Consider the following 22,348-nt stretch of genomic DNA (forward strand, 5'->3'; position numbering starts at 1 on the left):
TTGGCCTGTACTGCTATAAAAGTCCCTCTTAGAACCACTTCTGTTGCATCCCAGAGATTTCGGACTGTTGTGTTGTCATTTTCTTTTGTTTCCATGTATTTTTTTTTTAATTTCCTCTTTGATCTCTTGGTTGACCCATTCATTGTTTTGTGGCATATTATTCGACCTCCCTGTATTTAACGCTCTTTCCAAATTTTTTCTTGTGATTGATTTCTGGCTTCCTAGCATTGTGGTCAGAAAAGATTCATGGAACGACTTTGTCGATCTTGTAGAATTTGTTGAGACTTGTTTTGTGGCCTCAGATGGGATCTCTTCTGGAGAATGTTCCACGTGCCCTAGAAAGGAATGTATATCCTGCTGTCTTACGGTGGAATGTTCTGAATATATCTGTTAAATCCAGCTGGTCCAATGTGTCATTCAAAGCCACTGTTTCCTTGTTGATTTTCGGTTCGAAATGATCTGTCCTTTGAGGTAAGTGGGGTGTTAAAGTCCCCTAAGTGTATACCTTGTCGATCAGGAGTCTGACACTGGGTTAAGATCAAAGTACATTCCTTCCTAGAGTCTCTGAAGGAGAATCTCTTTCCTTTCTTTTTCCAGCTTCTTCTAGAAGCTGCCCACGTTCCCTGCTTCATGGCTCCTTCCTCCGTCTTTAAACCCTGCAACATCACGGCGAGTCTTCCTTTTTTTTTTTTTTTTTAAAGATTTTATTTATTTATTTGACAGAGAGAGACAGCGAGAGAGGGAACACAAGCAGGGGGAGTAGGAGAGGAAGAAGCAGGCTTCCCGCTGAGCAGGGAGCCCAACTTGGGGCTCGATTCCAGAACTTTGGGACCAGAACCTGCACTGAAGGCAGACACTTAATGTCGACTGTGCCACCTGGGAGTCCCCGGGGGTGAGTCATCTTCACGCTGCCCTATCTCTGATTCCCTCTTCTGCCTCATTCTTCCACTTTTCAGGACATTATATCCCTGTGATGACATTGAGCCCACCCAGATAATCCAGGATAATCTCCCTATTTTCAAGCGAGTTGATTAGTGACCTCAATGCCATGTGCTACTTAATTCCCCTTTCGCATGTGTCCCTGCAAAATTCTTGTGTTGAAATCCTCCAACTCTTCACCATCCCCACCATGCTGTTGGGAGGCGGGGTCTTTGGAAGATGCTTGGATCATGAGGGTGGAGCCCTTCTGAATGGTATTTGTGCCTTTTATTTTTTTATGATTTTATTTATTTATTTGAGAGAGAGAGCTGACTGAGACGGCACAAGCAGGGGGAGCAGCAGAGGGAGAGGGAGAAGCAGGCCCCCCTCCACTGAGCCAGGAGCTGGAAGCAGGGCTCTATCCCAGGACCCGGAGATCAGGATGCTTAACTGACTGAGCCATCCAGGTGCCTCCCCCCCCGCCTCTTTTTTTTTGCTGGGGGAGGTAAGAGGGATGTATTTTTTATTTATTTTATTTTATTATTTTTTTAAAGATTTTATTTATTTATTTGACAGAGAGAGATCACAAGTAGGCAGAGAGAGAGGAGGAAGCAGGCTCCCTGCTGAGCAGAGAATCCAATGCGGGGCTCAATCCCAGGACCCTGAGATCATGACCTGAGCCGAAGGCAGCGGCTTAACCCACTGAGCCACCCAGGCGCCCCGGGGTGTATTTTTTAAAAGACAATCTTGTGCGTAGCCTGGTTTGGAAGTCAGATTGGGCCCCGGCTCAGAAAGAGTATCCACATCTGAGTAGGGAGCCAAGACCCAGTTTCATTATTTATTTAAATATTCTCCTTACATAAAAAACAAGCAAGCAAAAAATATCCGTGGCCATCTGTACCCTAAACGTGTACAGCCAGGCTTGCCGTCTCCCCAGAGCCACAGGAAGGAAAAGGCTCGTATACTCCACACACCGTCCTCAGAGGGCTCGGCAACTGTGTGTGGAAGAAATAAGAGAAGAGAAAGGGAGCGAGGGAGCTTTCCTTCCCATCCTCCTGACACTGGGTCTGCCCAGTTTTGCATCTGCCTCCCCGAGTGAGCCTGTTCTCGCTTCTTCTCCAACTTCTGTGGCTACTTCCACTCCCCTGTACAAACAGGACACACCCTCAGGCTGGGCAGTGGCTTAAGGAATAATGGGGCTATTTCTGGAGCCTCAAAACCCCAAATATCATAACAAAAAGTTGCCCCTTTTGCTCTAAACACTTAGAAAAGGACAAGGGTTATGGGCTCTGTGAGCCAGAGCCATGATCGTAGACCGAATTGTATTATGTCTTATTATAAATCACAACACAGGAGTAGTAACTAAAGAGAGATGCCGGTGTTGTCTTTATAACAAAGCAGCGTAAAAATAAGGGCAACATCATTAAAATTGGAGTTGGGAAGCTCTGAAGGGAGAGCCCTCAATGCACTGCCATTCAGACCCCAAACAGCAGGAAGCTGCCTTCACAGAGCCCAACAGGAAGTCTCTGTGCCCAGCCCGGCCAATGGAAGCCCGTCAGTACCCTAAACGCTTGTCAACAGCCCCTCCCAGGTTCTTTCTTTACTCCATAAAAGTAAGGTCCTTTTCGTTCTGTCCTGAGCGTGTTTATCAGGATAGGTTAGCTGCTGTAACAAACAGCCCCACCTTGTTCCGTGCCTTTTAACACAATATGAATTTATTTCTTGTTCATGGTCACAACACAATGCTAGGATTGGGGAGAACCTGCTCCACAGAGCCGTTCAGGGGCCTGGGCTCCCTCCGTCTACTGACTCACCCATCTGCACCCTCTGGCTGTATGGGCATGGTTGGGTGCATGTCCGTGTCCCAGCCTGGCCATCATTTTATAGCCTGTAAATGCCTAGGCAGAGGACTTAGCGCTCATTTAAGATCTGATGCATCAGCTGGATCTGAAAGACACGATAGCAAATGGGAAGGGGGACCTTTTTGTGGACGGAAGGCAAAGTGATGATGCTGTCCAGCAGGCACGGGGCGTGGGTTGCTGAATCTTGCCGCATCACCCTGGCCTCTGGATGTCTTGTTGCTGATGAGGAATGCCCCTCCCCCGTTGCTCCCATCTGCTGATTCAGAATCAATACAGGAGACAATGGTGTTGGGTTCCAGGGATCCTAGAAAGTCTTAGAGAGACTGACGGAGCCACAGCAGGTCTCTGGGGTCTGAGGGGTCTGGTGGATTGCAGCTACCCCCACCCCACCCTAACAGCATGGGCACAAAGTCTTCTTGGTAGCTAGTGCTTTGAGTTCCGATTGTCTGGACATGGTGGAGGTGAGCCGAAATCCCAGAAGTAATGGAATGATTTCTGCTGGCAGCACAGTTTCACGGTGGAGGGGGTTAGTGGAGGCCACGGTGGGCTCAGGAAAAGTTGAGCACCAAGTGTATGCGTTCATCACCGTGTTAGCCAACAAACGTAGTGAACACTCACTTGCTTGCACGCGTGAGCTAAGAACAGAAGGAGGCACGAAGATGGGCTCCTAAGATGACAAAGTCCCCGCCCTCCAGGAACTTGCCTCTGGATGGCAAGGTCAGAAGCAGGGGGAAGGTGACACCAAGAACAACCTTGAACCCTAGACTCTGTCCCAGGGCTGAATTCTTAACTTGCCACTTAACCTCGACAAACCTGTGTGTCCATCTGCCACAGGGAGTAATTGATACCTCACCAGGGCTGCTGGGAGATGAACGAGGAAATGTAATGACAGGGTATCGTGAATGTCTGCAGCGGATCACGTGATGGTCTTGCTGGTTTCCTAAGTAAGAGTGCGCCTTCGTTGTAGAAAGCAGACAAACGCGGACTAAAACTTTACGTACGCTTCCCCAAGATATTAGCCTCTGAAACACGTCTTTACCGGAGTAGCTGTAATTAGGAAAACACATCCACGCACAAGATGCAGTCCTGGGCTTCAGGTATCCCAGAAAGATCGGCAGACGAAGGAGCGGGTTTCCTGCACGGTGCTGAGGGGCTGGGTGAGGGCAGTGGGAAGAGCCCAGTGCCCCGGGAGAGCAGTCAGAATGAGCGAGGGGCCGGCGTGAAGATGAGGAAGGGCAGGGGGAGTCGCTGGGATGTACCAGCAAGCCATTAGGATGAGAACTCCGTCTGAATCCTCCCATGTATTGTGTGGTTTAAAAACCTACAAGCCGGGGCGCCTGGGTGGCTCGGTGGGTTAAGGCCTCTGCCTTTGGCTCAGGTCGTGATTCTGCGGTCCTGGGATCGAGTCCTAAATCAGGTTCTCTGCTCAGCAGGGAGCCTGTTTCCCTCCCCCTCTCTCTCTGCCTACTTGTGATCTCTGCCTGTCAAATAAATAAATCTTGAAAAACAAACAAACAAAAAAAACCCTACAAGCCAAGCTCTATTCCTGACCCTCCTCTTAAAGCAGCTTCAGGTTCTGGGAGTTCGAAGGCTGTGCCCCAAACCACAGGCTGGTTAAAGGTTTCCACGTCCCTGGGTCAGGTGTGGGAAAGGCCCCTTCTGACAGGAGGTGTCCAGAATGAGCCCCCAGCTGGGCATTCGGGGAGCCTGAGGCCCCAGGGGCAACTGGGGAGGGATCCAGGGAGGTGGCAGTCCTTTTATTCAGCTGACTGGCTCTCTGTTAGGCAGTGAGAATGCCGAAATGAACGAGACTTGTCCTCCTGTGCTCCAGACGGTCAAAGCACTTGGCACACAATGTGGGGCAGGGACAGAGGAATGTGAAGGCTTGTGAAAACCATGAGGGGCCATTTTTAAGTTAGTCTGAGGCTATGGGAGGAAAGCAGTCTCCAAAGAATTCCTGAGCCAGTGGAGGTCGGGCCCGTGTGGCCGGGGACACGAGCCGGAGGACTTCTGGGGCCAAGCAGGGAATGGGATAGCCCGTGGGGTCGCTGGCTGGTTAACCGTAGCTTTTCCTCTGCTGAGCACAAACAGGAAAACACTCACTTGTAGGAACAGGACATGCCCAAGGGCAAGGCCCTAGCCTCGGAAGAATATTCTAAACCAAGGCAGAAGAGTACAGGGCAGCGCCTCCCATGCTTTCGTATAGGAATCCCCCGTGCGCTAATTTTGGAGCTAATAAAGAACAGAGAGGCCCAGTGCTGCCGAAGCAGGATAGGACCTGGGACTTGGTGTTTATACCCCGGCCCTGGGGGATTCTGACACTGGCCACAGCTTGGGAACCAAAAACGTGAGCTCTGGACACGGATCGTGTGGCGGTGAATCCAAGCCCTGGTGTGCACCGGCTCGGCGACTGTGGCAATGCCGTGATAGGGACATTTTAATTTAGTACAATTAGAATTAGAATCTAATTATTGCCTATCTCAGAGCTGCCGCAAGGGCGGAGGGAGTGGTTACCAGCACCGCACTGAGAACGGGGGCTGGACTTGAAGTTGTGCGCTGGGAGTGGTACCCCTTATTCTCAGACCTGTTTCGGCTGTGGCAGAAGGGGGCCACTAGAGAGGACAAAAAAAACCGAAAGGGATTAGAGGGTAAAACACAATAAATATTCGATATATTTAACCAAAATTCTTACCAAAAAAAAAAAAAAAAAAAAAAAAATCAGAAAATCCTACTCAATTAGCAAGACTACGCTACCAGCCAGTGAGCAGTTTGAGATGTTTGAGCGAGAGACTAGGCGCCGGTGTTGCAGAGAGCATTCACAAGAGGAGGAAAAGCTCTATCAGTCTATTAGAGAAAGCTGGGGTGCTCAGCCCCCCGCCACCCTGTGGCTTCCTTCCTGACCTGTCGGATTGATCCTGGGGCGTGATGGAGGAATGGTCAAGCTGTGGATGCCTTCCACAGGTGCCCTGGCTGCAACTCCTCTGCGGGACACTTGGCAGAACTTAAAGGGGAGACTGGAGAGGCAGGAATCAGGCCCCAGGTGCCGGTGAGTATGCAGGGCTGCTTTCACATACCCAGAACTTCTAGAAGACATACTTGGCTGAACCCTGACAACTCCCAATACTCACTGTATTTCTTTCTTTTCTTTTTTTTTTTTTAAGATTTTATTTATTTGACAGAGAGACAGAGATCACAAGTAGGCAGAGAGGCAGGCAAAGAGGGGGAAGCAGGCTCCCCACTGAGCAGAGAGCCGGATGCAGGGCTCCATCCCAGGACCCTGAGATCATGACCTGAGCCCAAGGCAGAGGCTCAACCCACTGAGCCACCCAGGTGCCCCTGCATTTCATTTCTGATGGGTTGAGAGCTTAGCTGAGGTTAGGGAACTTGAAACTGCAGGCAAAACACCAAGGGTGGTTAACAAGGCTAACAATGCTGGATATGGCCGAGACGCCTCCTTCTGGGGAACCTGTCCTGGCCTCCTCTGGCTATGTCCCTCTCCGTGAGGCACAGGATTTGCGGGACCAGGGAAACAGAGACAGCGAGCACTTGTGTTCCCGTCTCACTCACCAGACAATAGCTCAGGCACCCACCTCAGATCTTGGAATCCCTGTCCAGAATGACCCAAGCCTGTTTCCAAGGCCTACCGGAGCCTCTCCCCTGGGGCCATTTCCACGATGGCGCTGCCCCATGGTACACACCCTAAGCCCCAAGTGCCGGGGGTGGAGGGGGGTAGGAAGTCATGGTTTGCAGCAATATGATGACACGTGGGAAGTGTGCGCTGGGGCTTCCCTTGCAATGTGGCCAAGAACCAGGTGGGAAGAGATGAGGCCTAGACCATGTGGGGGGCGGGGGGGCGGACGCTGTGACAGCACACTGTGGCACAGACTGGACTCAGAATTCTAATTCAAACTCGGCCTTCCAGAACGTTATGTCTCGCTGAGGACGGTGGGACATATTTAGGCTCAGCTGGGTTTTTTAGCTTTGAAATCTTACATGTTGCGGGATCTCCATTGGTATTCTGCTTCTGGCTTTTACAGATGTTGGGGATGTGCCTGATGGCTAAAGGTACGTACCAGAGAGGCCGCTGAAATACTGGGGTGTGCCATTGATTATATGCCTAGGGCGGTTTAACTCTAATAATACCGATGTTTAAGGCCTTTCGATTGCAAGCAAGAATATCCCAATTCAAACGGACTTCATCATAAATAGGAATTTATTGGTTCCTATAACTGACAAGTCCCGTGGCAGACACCTCAGTGTGTCTGGATCCCGCAGCCTCACTGACATCCTCAGCACGAGGTCTCTGCCCCCCTGTGTTAGCTTCCTCCTAGGGCATGACTGCCCATTGTAATACGCCTAATCCTACTTACTAAGCAGTCCTGTGGACAATTACATCTTTTCTAAAGATCTGGCAAGGTCCAGGGACCTGATGATCAGTTACATGCCCACCATGGAGGGTCTCCGTCTCTCTCCTCTAAGTAGTGTGGATTGTGGATTAAGAGTCGGGGAAGTGTAGTTCACCAAATGAGAATTAAGATGTGGATGCCGGAGGTTGGCTGAGGCAAAAACAATAGTGGGTTTTGGGGGAATCAAAGGCTTAGTACTCAAGTTAGCCGCTACTCGAGTGATCAAGAAAATGCGGATGAGGGGCGGCTGGGTGGCTCAGTGGGTTAAAGCCTCTGCCTTCAGCTCAGGTCATGATCTCAGGGTCCTGGGATGGAGCCCGGCATCAGGCTCTCTGCTCAGCAGGGAGCCTGCCTCCCCCTCTCTCTGCCTGCCTCTCTGTCTACTTGTGATCCATCTGTCAAATAAATAAAATCTTAGAAAAAAGAAAAAGGAAACGCGGAAGGACTCAAACCGGGTGTGCGTGTGGAAAAGTGGAAACCAGGCTCGTTCTCCAGCAGCCCAGAACTCTGGAATCAGAGTTGGCAGCTTGAAGAAATGGGAGACTTGGAAATGCCCTGACACACTTAGAAGCCACAGCACAACTGCACACAGCAATCAGGCCTTCAGTTGCTGTGGCCAGTCCTGCAATGCCAACCCGTGCCCCTCCGTGCGCCTCTGCCTCGAGAGCGGGGTGTAGAACCAAGCCATGCTCACCAACAAGACGCCGCCTCTGGTAGAGAAGTACATGAACCCCCAAATTACTACGTTTCTAGATCTGTGGCCAATTGGGGGCAATGTTCGGTCTACCTTACGCTGAGATAGCCCACTATCACTGATGACTCATCGCGACAGTATGTGCTTCCTACCCCCATTCATCTCTGATTACGTGGCAATCTTGCAGAGGAGCCTTCCTACCTTGATGGAAACTGACCAAAGCTATTAATAGGCTTTTAATTGTGCACTTTTGTGGTTTAAATACCATGTTCTATTTTTGATGACTGATAAAAATAGGCTATGTACCACCATGTAAAATATATCCCCGGCTTTTTATTTTGAAAAATTGCAAACCCACAGAAGTTGAGATAGTAATACTAAAATATTAATGCTGCCTTCACACACACAGTTTTCATCAGAAACACACAGCGGCCTCTGCTCTGTGTTCATGTCCAGATACCTTCTTCCATGCTGAGAAGAGAAGCAGTCTTGACATTAGTGACACTGTGAGAGGAGCAGTGTCCTCGGGAAGTCCTGAGGCTTTTTCTGCTTCACTTGTCTCATGAGATACTCACGGCCCTACAAAACCCTCAGGACAGGATTCATTCCCATTTTACAGATGAGGAAACAAACTCAGAGAGCGGCCCTGTGATCCGTCTGCTCAAGGTCTCAAGTCAGTCAGCGACCCGGCCGAACCTGGAGCCAAAGACTTCTGACTTCAGTAACTCAACATACTACGCTCACTTGCCTCCTGGATACACAGTGAGAGTAAAGCCAGAACCAGACAGATGTGCAAAGAAGTGTTTTAGCCTCGTTCTTCTGACACCCTGAAAGCAAATATTCACCGGGACCCATGTGCATAGCATTATAAACCAGAAGTCTGTTATCAGGAGTACAAAAACCACAAAGGACATTGAGAGGGACAGTGCACACAGAGGGCATCGAAATGTCTGCTAACCGGCCCCAGAGTTTGACTTCAATATTTATTGAGTGCTCACTCTGTCCCTGGTATAGTGCTTGGGATACAGAGCAAAGAAAACGGACAAAGATCTGCCCTTGTGGAGCTCACATTTCTGGAACAATCCAGAAGGTCCCAACGAGAGACCGGTGGGCTGCATTTGGCCCACGTTAGTGTTCCATTTGGTCCGCAGTGTTTAATTTTTGCCTTTTTCCAATAAATCACCAGCTTCTAGCTTCTCTCAAACAAGCAACTTCTGCTGGATTCCTGAATAGTAAGTAGCAGCCACCCTCCCTCTGCCTCACCCCGGACATGGGTCCTCCGGAGATCACTTCAGTTTCCCCCCATTTCCCATCGTCCTGCACCCGGGCCGGTGTGGCCCCATGCCTGCATCTGCGCCTTCCACATGACCTTCCTAAGTATTCAGCCCCAGGAGCAAACAAGTATCCAAACAAGATAATTTCAAGACGGCCTTAGGTAAATACAAAACACAAATAAAGTAAGCTGATGTGGCAGGTGTGATGGGATTGGTGGAAAGGGCTACTTCAGACTGGGTGATCAGGGAGGGTTCTCTGTCAAGTGTAACTGGACGGAGGACTGAATTACGACAAGCCTGTTACGTCGGCCAACAGCAAAGAGAAAGGCTTCCAAGCAGAGGGCACAGCTTCTTGGGACAGAACTTGACTTGGCCAAATCTGTAACAGCAAGGTTAGGGTGGCTGGCAGAGTGGTAACGAGATCACAGAGGAAGGAAGAAGCCAGATTACATAGGACCTTGTAGGCCACGACGAGAATTTTGGATTTTATTCCGAGTGCGATGGGAAGCCTCTGGAAGGCTTGGGAACAATGTGTTCTGGTTTCCATTTTCAAAAATCACTCTGCTACGTAGAGAGGGACTTAACGAGGCAAGGGAGGAAGTCGTGGGACCCGTGAGGAAGCAACCTTATCACAGTCCAGTAGGTGACAGCGGCCAGGACCAGGATGATAACAGAAAAGATGGAGAGAAACAGATTCAGGATATCATCTCGAGACCAACCCAAAGAATTTTCTGATGGAGTGGAATGGTAGGATGAGAGTAGGCCGGAGGGATTAATGAAAAAGAGAGTCCGTCATCAAGGATAACTCTAAGGTTATGCCTCGTTCAAATATTTAGGAGTTGGGGATATTTGGGGAGGCCTCGGTTTTAGGGAAAGAGACAGCAAGAATGTGATTTCAGATGAATGCATTTTGCCAAGATTCAAGGCTTCTGGATCCTCGTGTTCCTTCTCCCACACCGAAACAGTCTCAAACCCAAAACATCTGAACTTCGAAATGCGGCATCTCTTACCAACTTCAACTTCAGATCCATTGCCTGAGTCCCGATTCAGCCCTCTCTGGCCTTGACTTTGACAGCAGCCGTCCACAGCTATGAATTAACTAGCAGAAAGCGCTTGACAGCCACGTGCCCCCTCTCCCGTTAGCCATGACTGACGGCAGTAATCGTGTCCTGTTCGTTTTTATCTCCAGTGCCTAGTGCTGTGCTGGACACAGAGCGGACACTGAAATACAGGACAAACTGAAAATGGGATGTAACCTTGAAGAGAGGAGTCCAATCCTAGAATCCTAGGATTCCTCTACCCAACTTAAAGCAGAACCAGATACAACACGTATGATCAAGTTCCAGAAACTTCGCCTTCCCAAGGGAATGTATTTCTTTCCTTTCATTTAGTTTCAAACTCCACGGAGTCCCACTTTCACCTGGTTGTTAGTAAGTGAGACTGGCCGACAGGCAACACATATTAGTACTCTTTCCCACATGGAGGGACTTTATACGTGCATACCTTCACAACACCTCTATAATAAGTAGGTCGAGAGAAAATCTAATGTCCATTTTACAAGTAAAAAAACTGAGGCACAGAATGGAATCCCTTAATTCCCCTTCAATGGAGGTAGGAGCTTCGCCCGGATTAAGACTAGCCCTTCCTTGACACCACAGCACAGAGGAAAATACGCCAGGCTCCCAGCCCTGCCAAGACCGCTGGTTAGTACTCAGGTGTCCCCTAGGTTTTGCCTCCACAATAACAAACTCCTTTGGGTACCAGGGTGTGATGCCACAAGGTCAAGGCGATGTCCTCTCTCTCTCTCTCTCCAATTTACTCCTTCCCTGTGCCTGGTGAAGACAGAGTCCCTCCCTCGGGCCCAGGAGAAAGAGAAGCACCTTGGTCATTAGTCTGGGAGGTCAAGTAAGGCCAGGAGTCACAACCGGCAAGAAGAGAGAGAGAGATCAAAGTAGGCAAGAATAGTTTCAATGGGGAAAAGGGACAGAGGAGCCGCCACTGAGAAAATCAGAATACTCCTTTCAAAAGGTTCCCAGCTGGGGAGTCCCCGGGAAGAAAGGGCAGCCACGGCGGCAGCAGCACGCCAGATCTTTCCTGCCAGACTCTCCCAGAGTCATTTCTTCAAGGCGCCCAGGCTTCTCAGAGCCTCCTGGGCCTGGGTCAGCTGCTGCTGCAGCCTCTGGCGGGTGCTCTCGTTGGAGGCCCGCTTCAGGAGGCCCTGCATTTCCTCCACCACTGCCCGGTGTCCGGGGGTGTTGTGGAAAAGCCGCACTGCCCGGTCCCCACAGGAGGCCAGAAGCCGGCCAGTGATGTCAAAGGACAAGTCAGTGATACACTCCCCGTGGACCTGCTCAAAGCTCTCCTCCTTCTCACCCCGCCGGGTGTTGTAGAGATGAATACTGCTGCCACTGGCCAAGGCCAAGACCTGGGCGTCTGGGGAGAGTGCCAGGCGGCACGGCGTGGCGCTCGCAGCTTCAAAGCAGCCTGTCCTCAGCAAGTAGGGATCCTGCTGCTTCTTGTACTCCACGTCTGTGTCCCACAGTTTCCACGTACCGTCCTTGGAGACCGAGGCCATCCTGCAGCATGGAAAATCACGGCTCTAGCCCCAACACACCCTGAGCGGGGAGGGCACCAGGATGGCGTGAGGGACTCCAGCTAGGAAGCCAAATGCACGGCCAGGCCTACCTCCTGCTGAAGCCCGGGAACTCTACCCACTTCAGAGCGGCAGCAGAGATAGGGAAGAGGGCCCTGGTTGCCAAGAGGGGCTGAGAGGCACCGGTAAGATGCCAGAGAGGAGGCACTCACCGGCGGGAGTCGTTGGAGAAAGCGAAGAAGTGGACGGCCGCAGAGTGGCCTTTCAGTTCGAAGGCTCGCACGACCTCCTGGAAGTCGCTTTTCTTCCCAAAGCACACTTCCCAGACTTTTACATCTGGGGTGAAGCCACACGAGGCCACAAACCTGCCACACAACCAGGTTCCTTTACAACTTCACTTTAAGGGCATCTCATTTCTGCCAACCCGCTAAACCTCATAAGAGTTAATCATCTTATGCGTAAATAACACCGTGTCTTTTAAAACCGCTTTTATACGCAGGACTCAGTCCATCTTTGTAACCACTCTGTAAGGTAGGTAATACCCCCAGCCCAGCCTTCTAAAAACTATAGATGAACAGAGACTAAGGGCTTGGATCTAGGCGTCCTGATTCCACACCGTACGCTCTTTCCCGTTTGAAGCTGGCTCTCTGCTCTGTCCCTGGCCACAACTTCTGCCCACCCCGGACGCCAAGTCCCTCCTTCCTCACCTGCTACAGGGGGAGATAGCAGCATGCGTGTTGTTCATCTGGTTGGTGTTGATGGTCGACAGCACGTGACCTTTCAGATTCCAGATGAGGATAGTCGTGTCACTGGAAGCAGTCATGATGAACTTCCCTGAGAGGGGAAAGACCAGGGGGGTGGTGACAGGAACTGGGGTCAATGACCTAACCAAGTGTCATTCTCTGAGGAGACACTTACAAAGGCCTCTGCTGTCTCAAATCTCCATGCTCCCCTCCTGGGCCAAGGGTCCCCAAAGATCAGGATTTTGCTCAAGATTGTGGGTCTTACCTGCCTCCGCTGGGGACCTGCTGTGGCTCTGGGACACCAGGGGAGCCCAGAGCCAGAGACCTTTCGTCACAGAACCCAGCGTAACTCTAGGCAGCGCTAACGCATTCAGCAGGTAACTGGTGCTATTTCTTCTAGTCTTACCCTCTGAACGCCTCTTACCCGTGTCTGCGATGCCAATGTTGATGACGGGTGCCTTGTGCTTTTTAGGAAAGTCCTCCGGGTTGGCTGTGAAGGTGTAGCCTCCATCCTCTCGCTTGGTCATCTTGAAGACGCGAAGGGTGTCTCCGTTGGCCAGCCAGACGATGAAGGCTCTAGAGACAGGTAGCAGACAAGGCACTCGTTCGTTTGGAGGCCCCTGTGCGCCAGGTTCTATGCTAGGCTCTGAGGAAAACCACGGTCTTCCTTCAGCCCTGCAACTTAACCCCTTCGTTCAAAACCTCTTAACACTCCTCAGAAGATATGACTCTCATAGCTTTGGCTCCTTCAGAGTTTAGAAAACCATTATCATGGCTTCCAAGACGACTCTGGAGCCGGGCTTCATCTGGTACTTCCCAAGAAGGAACACATTCTCCCCTCTCTGCTTCCTGGCTGTGTAAAATGCAGAGACCTCCACGGAGCCCCAGGAGGTGCTCAAGCTGTCCGGATCTGCTTTCTGCCACACCCCAGGGAGATCCAGGGTGTCCCCCCCACCACCGTCACTATCCCAAGTCAGGTGTGGGAAGGACATAAAGCCTGGGGCTGGGCTCCTGCGGGCAGAGCTGTGTCCCACCTGCAGTCGGGGCTGAAGCGCACCAGGGTGGCGTGGTCCAGCTCCACGTTGGCTCTCATGCTGCGATGCTCCCGCTGCAGGAAGTCCTTGGTGCTCCAGATGCGGACGGTGCGATCGTCCGCGCAGGTGGCCAGGTACTTGCCATTGCTGCTAAAGTCCATGCAAGATATGTTCCCACTGTGGCTCTGAGGGAAGGGTTGCAGGAAGTATGAACAGGGACCCCTTGGGCAGACGGGGTCTGCTGCCTGGATTAACCGCAAGCTGGTGATGGGGTGTCGTGAGGAGGAATGGGAATGGGGCATCCCCACGGATCTGGGTTAGAGGCGGAAGAGTCTGTCACGTGCATGGAATACTAGTGAGGAAAAGTCTGCGGGGGGAGGGGGAGGTGTGAGTCTGTGTGTGTGTGTGTGTGTGTGTGTGCTGAGCACGGGTGCCCACGTACCTTCAGTGCCCCGGCCAGGAGGCGGTGCGAGAAGTTGTGCTGTTGAGGCTTCTCCTTGCGAATTCGTTGATGCTGTTTCTGCTTCTTGGATCTCAAGGACTTGTCAAGTGGCAATCCATTCGCTTTTTGGCCTATGAGGAGAGGCCGTGTCATCGACGCATTCACTCGCTCCCTCGGCCTTTCTGACCATCTGTGACTGGCCAGACGTGGAGTGCAGCAGCAAGAGGTGACCAGACAGGGTCCCAGGCTTGGGATGTGGGCAAACTGGGTTTGGGATCAGGCTGGGTTGGGACTGTGTCTGTACCACCGAGTGATCTGTTAGTCCATACAGCACCATGGTGCAAATTAGAAAAGGCGCCCTCTCTGGGCCCCACACAGCTCAGCGGGTACACGGCACAGGACCCAAGGGCAGGTCACCGGCCACACATCCCTAAGTAGGGAAAAACCTGCACGACCAAATCTGGCGGCCCCGGCCTTAGGCAAGTTGCTTCACGGCTCTGGGCTTTTGTCTCCTTAAAGAGAAGAGAGGATGACCCCCACACAAGCAATGGAGGCCAGGACGACTGGACTCCCAGAGAGAACTGGGGAATGAGAGGCAGGGAGTGGACACCTGTGGAGCTCCAGTCCCTTTTGCATAAAACAGCTGTTTCGGCTGAGAAGCAGGCCAGGTGCAAAGCTGGCTTTGTTAGGTTCCTGCAGACGCCCCTCAGTTCCTCCAGGAGATACAGCGACTGAGGCCCGAGCGCGGAGACCAGCGCGATCTGCCCTCTCTGGCCTCGTCCCACCAGCACCCGCCCTGCTCCGCTCACATCAGGGTCCCATCAAATGCCCTTCGAGAACCGCCCGCCTTTGCCAGCGATGCGCTTCCCTCCTCCTTGGCCCCACGGACACATCCATCCTGCCAGACCCCACGCCACGTGCTGCCTACGCAGAGACTTCCTTGACCCCCACCGCCCCCAACGAAGAAAGCAGCGCTGACCGCTCCCACCCTCGGGTTTCCAGTCGCTAGGACCGACCTCCTCCCTGAAACCGACTTCACTCTCTTTTTCGCTTACACTTTCGGGGGTTCTGCCTTCCGCGCTCCCTAGAGGATGCCCACCCCACCCCCACCCCACCCCCCGCCACCACCTATTAAGAACCAGCCCGGAGCGCCGACAAATGCGGGTCCGCCTCCCCTCACCCCTCCCCGCTTTCCGGAGTTTGCAAGCTCGCAGCGGCCCCGGGGGGACGCGGAGGCGGAGCGGGACAGCTCCTCGGCCTCCGCCGCCGAGACGCCGGCCGCGCGGGACGCAGCCTGCAACTGCGGGCGCGACCGGCCCGGCGAGCCGCTCCCTCGTCTCGGGAAGCGAGAAGGAGAAACTGAGGCCCCCGGGGGTCCGCGGCACCCCTGCCGGGCCCAAACCGCCCGTGGCACGACGCGGAGGTCCCCGCGGGTCGCCCCCACCCGGCCCGCCCCGCCCCACTAACCGGCGGAGCGGCTGCACGCCTCCTCCTCCGCGCGCAGCCACCCCCGCGCTACCGCCGCCGTCGCCATCAGGGCCAGCAGCCCGAGCAGCAGCGACAGGCCCATCAGCTCCGGCATCTGCGGCAGCTCCATGCTGGCAGGCCCGCTGCCACCTCAGCCTCCGGCGACGCGGGCACCAGCACGTCTCCGCGGGGCCGCGCACGTACGCGAGGCGGGGTCTGGCCGTTGGCTCGTCCCGAGGGGCGGGATCTGGCCGTTGGGCACCCGGCGGGGCGGGGCCTGAGCGTTGGAGCGACCGAAAGGGCGGGGCTTGGCAGTGCCCGGCTCGCGGGGCGGGGCCTGAGCGTTGGAGCGTACCCGAGGGGCGGGGCTTGGCCGTTGGTACGTGTCGCGGGGCGGGGCCTGATCGTCGGAGCGTTCCGAGGGGCGGGGCTTGCGCCTTCCCGGGTTTGGCTGCGTCGCCTTCGCAGGTCAAAGGCTGGGTTTGTTGGTTCTGCCGAGTCCTCCCGAGCAGTTGACTGATAATCGTTCGTTAACGGCGCTGTTCCAGCCATCACCACAGTGGATCCTTTCGAGGAAGCAACACGGGGATGAGGTCGTCTGGATGGACCAGTGTGTGCCAGGACGAAAGACAGAAGGAAAATAGGGAGGCGGCTGCCGGGATCCGAAAGGGAGGTGATAAGGGTCTAGACTTAGGGGTGGCCTGGGGAGTGGAAAGGAACTTGAAAAGACTTTTAACGAGAGAGTTTTATTTTGAAATTAGAGAGTCGCAAGGAGTTTGGGAGAACCAGCAGGAAGGTTCCCCGTATACCTTTACCAGGTTTCCCCCGGGGTGACAGCTCACGTAGCTTATTGTGCGATATCAAAACCCGGAGGCTGGGGAGAGGTCTACGGAGCTCGTTCTGATTTAACCAAAAAGGAGATATTCGGGGCGCCTGGGTGGGTCAGTCGTTAAGTGTCTGCCTCGGGTTCGGGTCATGATCCCAGGGTTCTGGGGATCGAGCCCTTCCTTTGGGCTCCCTGCTCCAAGGGAAGCTTTCTTCTCCCTCTCCCACTCCCCCTGCTTGCGCTCCCTCTGTCCCTGCCAAATAAATAAATAAAATCTTTAAAAAGAAAAAAAGAGACATTCTGAAAGACTAATTGATGAGGTTTAAATTGGACCTGCTTGGCTGGCAAGGAAAGGTTCCCAGGACGGGAACCTTCCAGCCCTGCAACCCAGAGTGACTTGAAATACCAGGGTCAGAGATTCCAGATTCAAAGGTTTCCATGCCCACCAGGGAACGTGTCCTGAGAGTGCAAGATCTCCGGCCTTTAGAAGGGACACTCTAAGGAGAAGGGCTGTGCAGAGAACAGGTGACAGACCGGTAAGCTTGGTGGAGGGCATAGATCCAGTCAGAGAGCAAATGGAGTGTGGTCTCATTTCCTTCCCTTTTGTCCTTGGGGGTGGGGTGGGGTGGGGTGGGGTTGACATTGACTCATCTGTGGGCAGTGGGGTGGGGACAGCTGGGGGTGTCCAGAACATCTGGGGCTTTTCCTCCTTAATTTGCTATTTAGAACTATAGGACTGGCCATGAACCACTATATCACCTAGAGACAAAGCTGTGCTTTTTTTCCCTAGTTATTTAAGCAATCTCTACACCCATTGTGGGGCTCAAATTTATGACCCCCCCCCAGATCAAGAGTCAGATGTTCTTCTGACTGAGCCAGCCAGATGCCCCGACAAAGCTGTGCCTTTAAGAACTTCATTCACCAAGCATTTTTTGCATAGGACATTCATTGATTGGGAGCTTTGCCTTTCATTTAATCTCCCATTCCCATCCCACAGATTAGGATAGTAATGCTCTAGAAAGTGCTCATTAAGTGACTTTGCAGAGATCGCAGGGATGAAGAGTGAACCTGGGGACACATGCAGGTCTGTGACTCCATAATCTACGGATGTGGGGGACAAGAAGGGCTCTGCGGAGAGCTCACTCAAGACTATAGGATTCCCACATCAGGAGTTACTTGATTTTTCTAGCGGCCTTTAAGGCCAGTGATGCTATGAAATTAAACAAATGAAAAAAAATTAGGCTCAGGTCAGGTGACTTACCCAAGGTCAACAAGGAAGCAAGAGATACATCTCCTTGGGGTGGGTGGTAAACTGGGGTCGGCTACACTCCAAGACCCATCCTCCGTCTACCTTGCCACTTGGGTGATGATAAGGTCTGCCTCTCACCCGAAGGAGTCACAGCGGGAAGCCGAGGTTAGCTTGTGGAAGGACAACCAGTGACAAAGCAAGATTTGGGAAGGCTGGGCAGATCAGGGAGGGAGCTCTCTCTCTACCCATGGGTTTGTGGGGGGCAGTGAGACTTGGTTGTATGGGCTGCAGACCAGCATTGTTGGAAATGTAAATTCTTTTTTTTAAAGATTTTATTTATTTGACAGAGATCACAAGTAGGCAGAGAGGCAGGCAGAGAGAGAGGAAGGGAAGCAGGCTCGGGCTCGATCCCAGGACCCTGGGATCATGACCTGAGCGGAAGGCAGAGGCTTTAACCCACTGAGCCACCTAGGCGCCCCGGAAATGTAAATTTTTAGACTCCATTCCAGACCTGCTGACTCAGAAACTCTGGACATGGGGGTCCCTGGCAATCTGTATTTTAAAAAGCCCCACTAGCTAAGTGATTCTGATGCATGCATAGTATGGGGATTTAACTGATTTAAATTTATTTATTATTTAACTGATTTAGCACACTGATTTAACCAACTTGAGCTCCAAACAGGTGCTGTTTGCAGCTCAAAGCATCTTCTCACAGTGCTTCTTAACCTTGGTTGCCCTATTGGAATCACTTTAAAAATGCTGGTGGTCCAAGCTTCCACGCTGACAGCTTCTGACCAGACCTGGTTGTGAAGGCTTTTTAAAGCCTTTCCAAGTTACTCAGGTGCACATTTAAGTTTGAGAAGCAGCTGTCAGGGATACAGCAGACTGATACAAGGCTATACATAGAAGGGATGTTCTGTTGGACCAGGGCGGTGGCTGTGGGGATGGATGCCGACGAGGTCGCCTGGCCAGGCCTTGGTAACAGGTGCCACAGGGCGATGGGAAGTTGGCAGGGGCCCAAGATGACTGTTTCCAGCTTGTACAAGTGTGTGGATGGTGGCGCCCTTCCCGGGGATGGGGACACAAAGAGGACCAGGTTTGAGGAGGGAGACTGTGGGCTGTGGTCTCAGAAATGAGTTCTGGGTCACCTGGATGGCTCAGTTGTTAAGCGTCTGCCTTCGGCTCAGGTCACGATCCTGCAGTCCTGGGATCGAGCCCTGTATCAGGCTACCTGCTCGGTGGGGAGCCTGTTTCTCCCTCTGTCTGCTGCTCCCTCTGCTTGTGCTCTCTCTCTCTCTCACTGTCAATTACATAAATAAACTCTTTAAAAAAAAAAGAAAGAAACGAGTTCTGCTTTGGTTCCTTCAAGGTAAAGGGAGCTGTAAAACACCCAGAAGGGAGGGGTCAGGGTGGCAGCTGGATATGCGCTTTTGATACAGAAGAGGAGTGGATCCTTGGCAAAGAGGCCAAAGGGAACGCTATCGCCCAGGGCTTGCCCCAAAGTGAGAAGGAAGTGGGCCAGGAAGGGGCAGTGGAAGATTCCCACAGCAGACACTTGGAAGGCACTGCCAGGGAGGAGGGAGAGCCTGGAGAGAATTCTGGATTCAGGAAAGGTTGTTCTAGAATGAGATCCAAGCTGGGGCGACTGGGTGGCTCAGTCAGTTAGGTGTCTGCCTTTGGCTCAGGTCATGATCTCAGGGTCCTGAGATCGAGCCCCGCATCGGGCTCTCTGCTCAGCAGGGAGCTGCTTCCCCTTCTTTCTCTGCCTGCCTCTCTGCCTACTTGTGATCTCGATCTGTGTTAAATAAATACATAAAATCTTTAAAAAAGAATCTTAAAAAAAAAAAAAAGGGTGAGATCCAAGGGCCCAGGGGAAGTCAGGAATAGCACTGCAAATTGGTCATTGGATTTGGCAATGAGGGAGTCAAGTGACCTTAGTGGCTTTCTAGGAGGTAAAGTCCTAACGGCCCGCTCTGCTGTTTTTCCCCCACGCACACACCTCCAGGAAGGTCTTTAGGACTTTACCTCCTAGAAAGCCACTTCAAACCTCTGTCTGCAGCGACAAAGCACTCCACACCCGCGTGCCCCTGTTCCCTGCACCAGAGAGAGCACTGGCTAAAAGCAGAGACTAGAGTCCAGACGGTAACCGAGCAGCCCTGGGCTGGTTGACCTCTCTGTGCCTCAACTTCTCATCTGTGAGATGGGGATTATGAATAATTATAACTTCTATAGTGCTACATACGAGTCACTGTTTTAAGTGCTTTACACTTACCCTGAAATGCTCACAACTGGCCTGTAGCGGTAGATGGTAATATGTAATAAGTGAATTAATATACACACATAAGGTGCTCACAGTAGACGTTCCCACCAAGCGGCTACGCACCCTCTGCTCGCACATCTCGCCTAATGGGAAGGTCACTACCCTCCAGTGGCAGCACCTTCTCCTTCTGGATGGTTCCATCAGAGTGCCTTGCCCCTTCTACTCTACCCCTACACAAAACCTTCCAGAGCCTTCCGGCTCGGAGGAAAAGCTAAGGCCCTTTCAAGGCCATCTCCCACTGCCAGCTGGTTCTCTCTCCATCCCAGAGTGAGACACCCGGACAGTCCCCAACAGTTTTTGGTTTTATTGGCAAGAATTCTTTACAAAATCTATACACACGCATTCACATGCACACGAGATGCCTGTCCCTGGTTTGGCTACCCCCCACCCCCCCCTGCACTGCTCTCTCCTGGGATCTGACCTTCCTGGCCTCGCCCAGGAATGCCATCCTGCAGCACCCCACTCCCCACTGGGCGGCCAGCGAAGGAGCCGAGAGTGGGAACCTCCTTTTCTGCCTCTCTGCTGAGAAACAGAGGCCTGTGTTCTAACCGGGTGGGGTTGGGAAGCAGGGAGCAGGGTAACAGGATCATCCCCCTTCCTCCTCCAAGCTCCCTGAGTTGCCAGCTTCGGTCCTAAGGGTCACAGCTACTAAGGCCTTGGGATCATCATCTGTGGAATCTTCCCTAGGACCATTTTGCAGACTAGAAAATGGAGGTCCCAAGAGACAGCACGAGTCTCCCAGGTCACAGTGTTCATCACTGGTGGGGCAGCGACTTAGAAAGTAGCTCTTCCTGGCTTTCAGGAGGTGGAAGAGATTTGGGCCCTGCTAGACCCTCAGGACAGAGGACAGCCGGGGCCCGGGGCAGGAAGGGAGTGCCCAGATGTTGTCCCTGGAGCCCACACCCAGGGAAAGCAGCTCTGGGGTAGCCGAGCGAGTGGCAGTGTCCAGCCGGCACTATAGCGGTTTGCCAAGGGTGCCCTCTGTGACTGCCCGCGTGGCTTGCTCGGGTATACAGCCTGGGTCCGTCAGGATACTAGTAGATGTGCTCAGCTGGCGGAGAGAGTTCAAGACAGCTGGGGAAACAGAATGAGAGAATGAGAGAGAGAGAGGGAGGGAGAGATACCTCCTGGGGTCCAGGGGTGTCCTCTGGATGCTGAAGGATAAGGAAGGGATACGAGCTGGCAAGACCGTCAGCCCCTCCCAGGACCTCTGTCTGCGAGTGTCCTGGAGGCTGGAGGACCCTCCGGGGTACGTGGTGGGGATGGCCAAAACTCAAGGCTATTCTGAAGACAGGCTGGACCTGCGGTCTGAGCCGAATGGACATTCCTGGATATTCTGGTGGTGGGCAGAGGGGTGTCTCACGTACTTGGCCGGAGGGCAGGCAGGGAGCAGTACTGGTCCAGCCAAGCCAGTGAGGTCTGGCGGAGGCTCTGTAAGCTTGCTGTGGACACCATCCCGTTGAAGGACTCGAACAGAGGCCGAATGAGGATGCTGAACTGGGCCCGGGTCAAGGAACAGGGCTGCTGATCAGCCATTACCCTCCCCCAGCTCACGCGGAGCCCTGACATCTGGGCCAAACCCGGGGAAGGGCCTGGCCGTGGAGGCACCTTCTGCTGCAGCCACCCGCCCACCTGCCACGGCCTGCCCGGCCCCTCTGTGTGCATCTCCTGGGCTACACTAGCCTCCCCCACATCCCTGAGCGTCCTGCCCTGGCCCAGCCAAGAGCTTGACCAGGTAAGGGAGTGAGACACCCCACGCCTTCTTCAGGACCTACTCCACTCACGCCCCTCAAACTCGAGGTTCTCCCAAACTCCTCTTGGGACATTCTGTGGGCAGGGCCGTGCTCCCCTCAACCAGGGGCTCCTCCCTCGGTTTCCCTCTGCTCCCAGCGAGTCCCTGAGCACTCCTGCTGGCCAAGATGTCAAGCCCCTGGAAGGAGGGGGCGGAACCTGCGGCCCATCCCCCCGGGGCGCAGCTCCGAGAGCCCCTGCCTGGTCAGTCGGGCACAGCGGGGTCTGGCCACGGTGTCCCTCCCCTCCCCTGCCCCCACTGCTGGCCGGGGGAGGATACCACCCAGAACTTCCAGTTATGCAGCGTCCGGGTGCGAACGTATTCATCAAACATGTCTCGCATCTGGTCGAAACGCTGGTGTGTGATGGGCACCCCGGTAGCAGGCAGTTGCTGCTGGCACAGGCTAGGGGGTAGGGGGGCCGGTCAGGGCTGGGGAGTCGTGCGGCACGCCCCCTCGCCCGCGGCACCCACGGGTCCCCCCCACGCCCCGCTTACTTGATGGCGGCGTTGAGCTCCTCTATCTGGTCCCGTAGCTGCTGCGCTTCCTCCTGCATGGCCGCCCGCTCCTGCTGGAGCATGGCGATGTACTCGGCCGTCTTCTGCAGCGTGGTCGCCTTGCTCACCTACGGCATCACCAGGGTGGGCTCAGGTGCTGGTGGTGGCCCCCCCTCTGGGGCCCACTGAGGCACTGGGTGGGAGGAGGAAACCGGGTGTCCAGAGGATCCTGG

The 22,348-nt window shown here is 53.4% G+C and overlaps 2 protein-coding genes across 9 annotated transcripts in view; both read right to left on the bottom strand.

The window, feature by feature from the left end:
- Positions 1 to 8,193: 8,193 nt before the first annotated feature.
- TBL2 (transducin beta like 2) lies at positions 8,194 to 15,628 on the bottom strand. Its single transcript, XM_059414683.1, has 7 exons — positions 15,434 to 15,628; positions 13,967 to 14,097; positions 13,525 to 13,709; positions 12,915 to 13,066; positions 12,455 to 12,581; positions 11,960 to 12,112; positions 8,194 to 11,730 (listed from the first exon to the last, which is right to left on the bottom strand). Exons 1-7 carry the CDS (start codon positions 15,561 to 15,563, stop codon positions 11,268 to 11,270), a joined length of 1,341 nt encoding a protein of 446 aa, XP_059270666.1. The 5' UTR covers positions 15,564 to 15,628; the 3' UTR covers positions 8,194 to 11,267.
- Positions 15,629 to 20,117: 4,489 nt separating this feature from the next.
- The window catches only part of MLXIPL (MLX interacting protein like), a 31,610-nt gene continuing 29,379 nt past the window's right edge, over positions 20,118 to 22,348 (bottom strand). For 7 of the 8 annotated variants that reach the window (XM_059414685.1, XM_059414688.1, XM_059414684.1 and 4 more), the window contains 4 exons: positions 22,116 to 22,243; positions 21,900 to 22,023; positions 21,196 to 21,325; positions 20,118 to 20,902 (listed from right to left, as the gene is read on the bottom strand). In XM_059414685.1, coding sequence (XP_059270668.1) covers positions 20,784 to 20,902; positions 21,196 to 21,325; positions 21,900 to 22,023; positions 22,116 to 22,243 — 501 coding nt within the window. In that variant the 3' untranslated portion in view covers positions 20,118 to 20,783. Of the gene's footprint in view, positions 20,903 to 21,187; positions 21,326 to 21,899; positions 22,024 to 22,115; positions 22,244 to 22,348 lie in introns of those variants that run through there. The other variant, XM_059414691.1, reaches the window with a different exon arrangement.

This window comes from Mustela nigripes, chromosome 11 (assembly GCF_022355385.1).
Source record: "Mustela nigripes isolate SB6536 chromosome 11, MUSNIG.SB6536, whole genome shotgun sequence".
In the NCBI taxonomy this organism is placed as follows: Eukaryota; Metazoa; Chordata; class Mammalia; order Carnivora; family Mustelidae; genus Mustela; species Mustela nigripes.

Bases quoted from the DNA above. Each gene is read 5' to 3' on its own strand.
- TBL2 (XM_059414683.1), bottom strand. From the start codon at position 15,563: ATGGAGCTGCCGCAGATGCCGGAGCTGATGGGCCTGTCGCTGCTGCTC. The intron at 13,710-13,966 runs GTACGTGGGCAC...CCCTTCCCTCAG, and splicing joins TCCTGGCCGGGGCACTGAAG to AGCCACAGTGGGAACATATC. The intron at 13,067-13,524 runs GTGGGACACAGC...ACCTGTCTCTAG, and splicing joins CGCTTCAGCCCCGACTGCAG to AGCCTTCATCGTCTGGCTGG.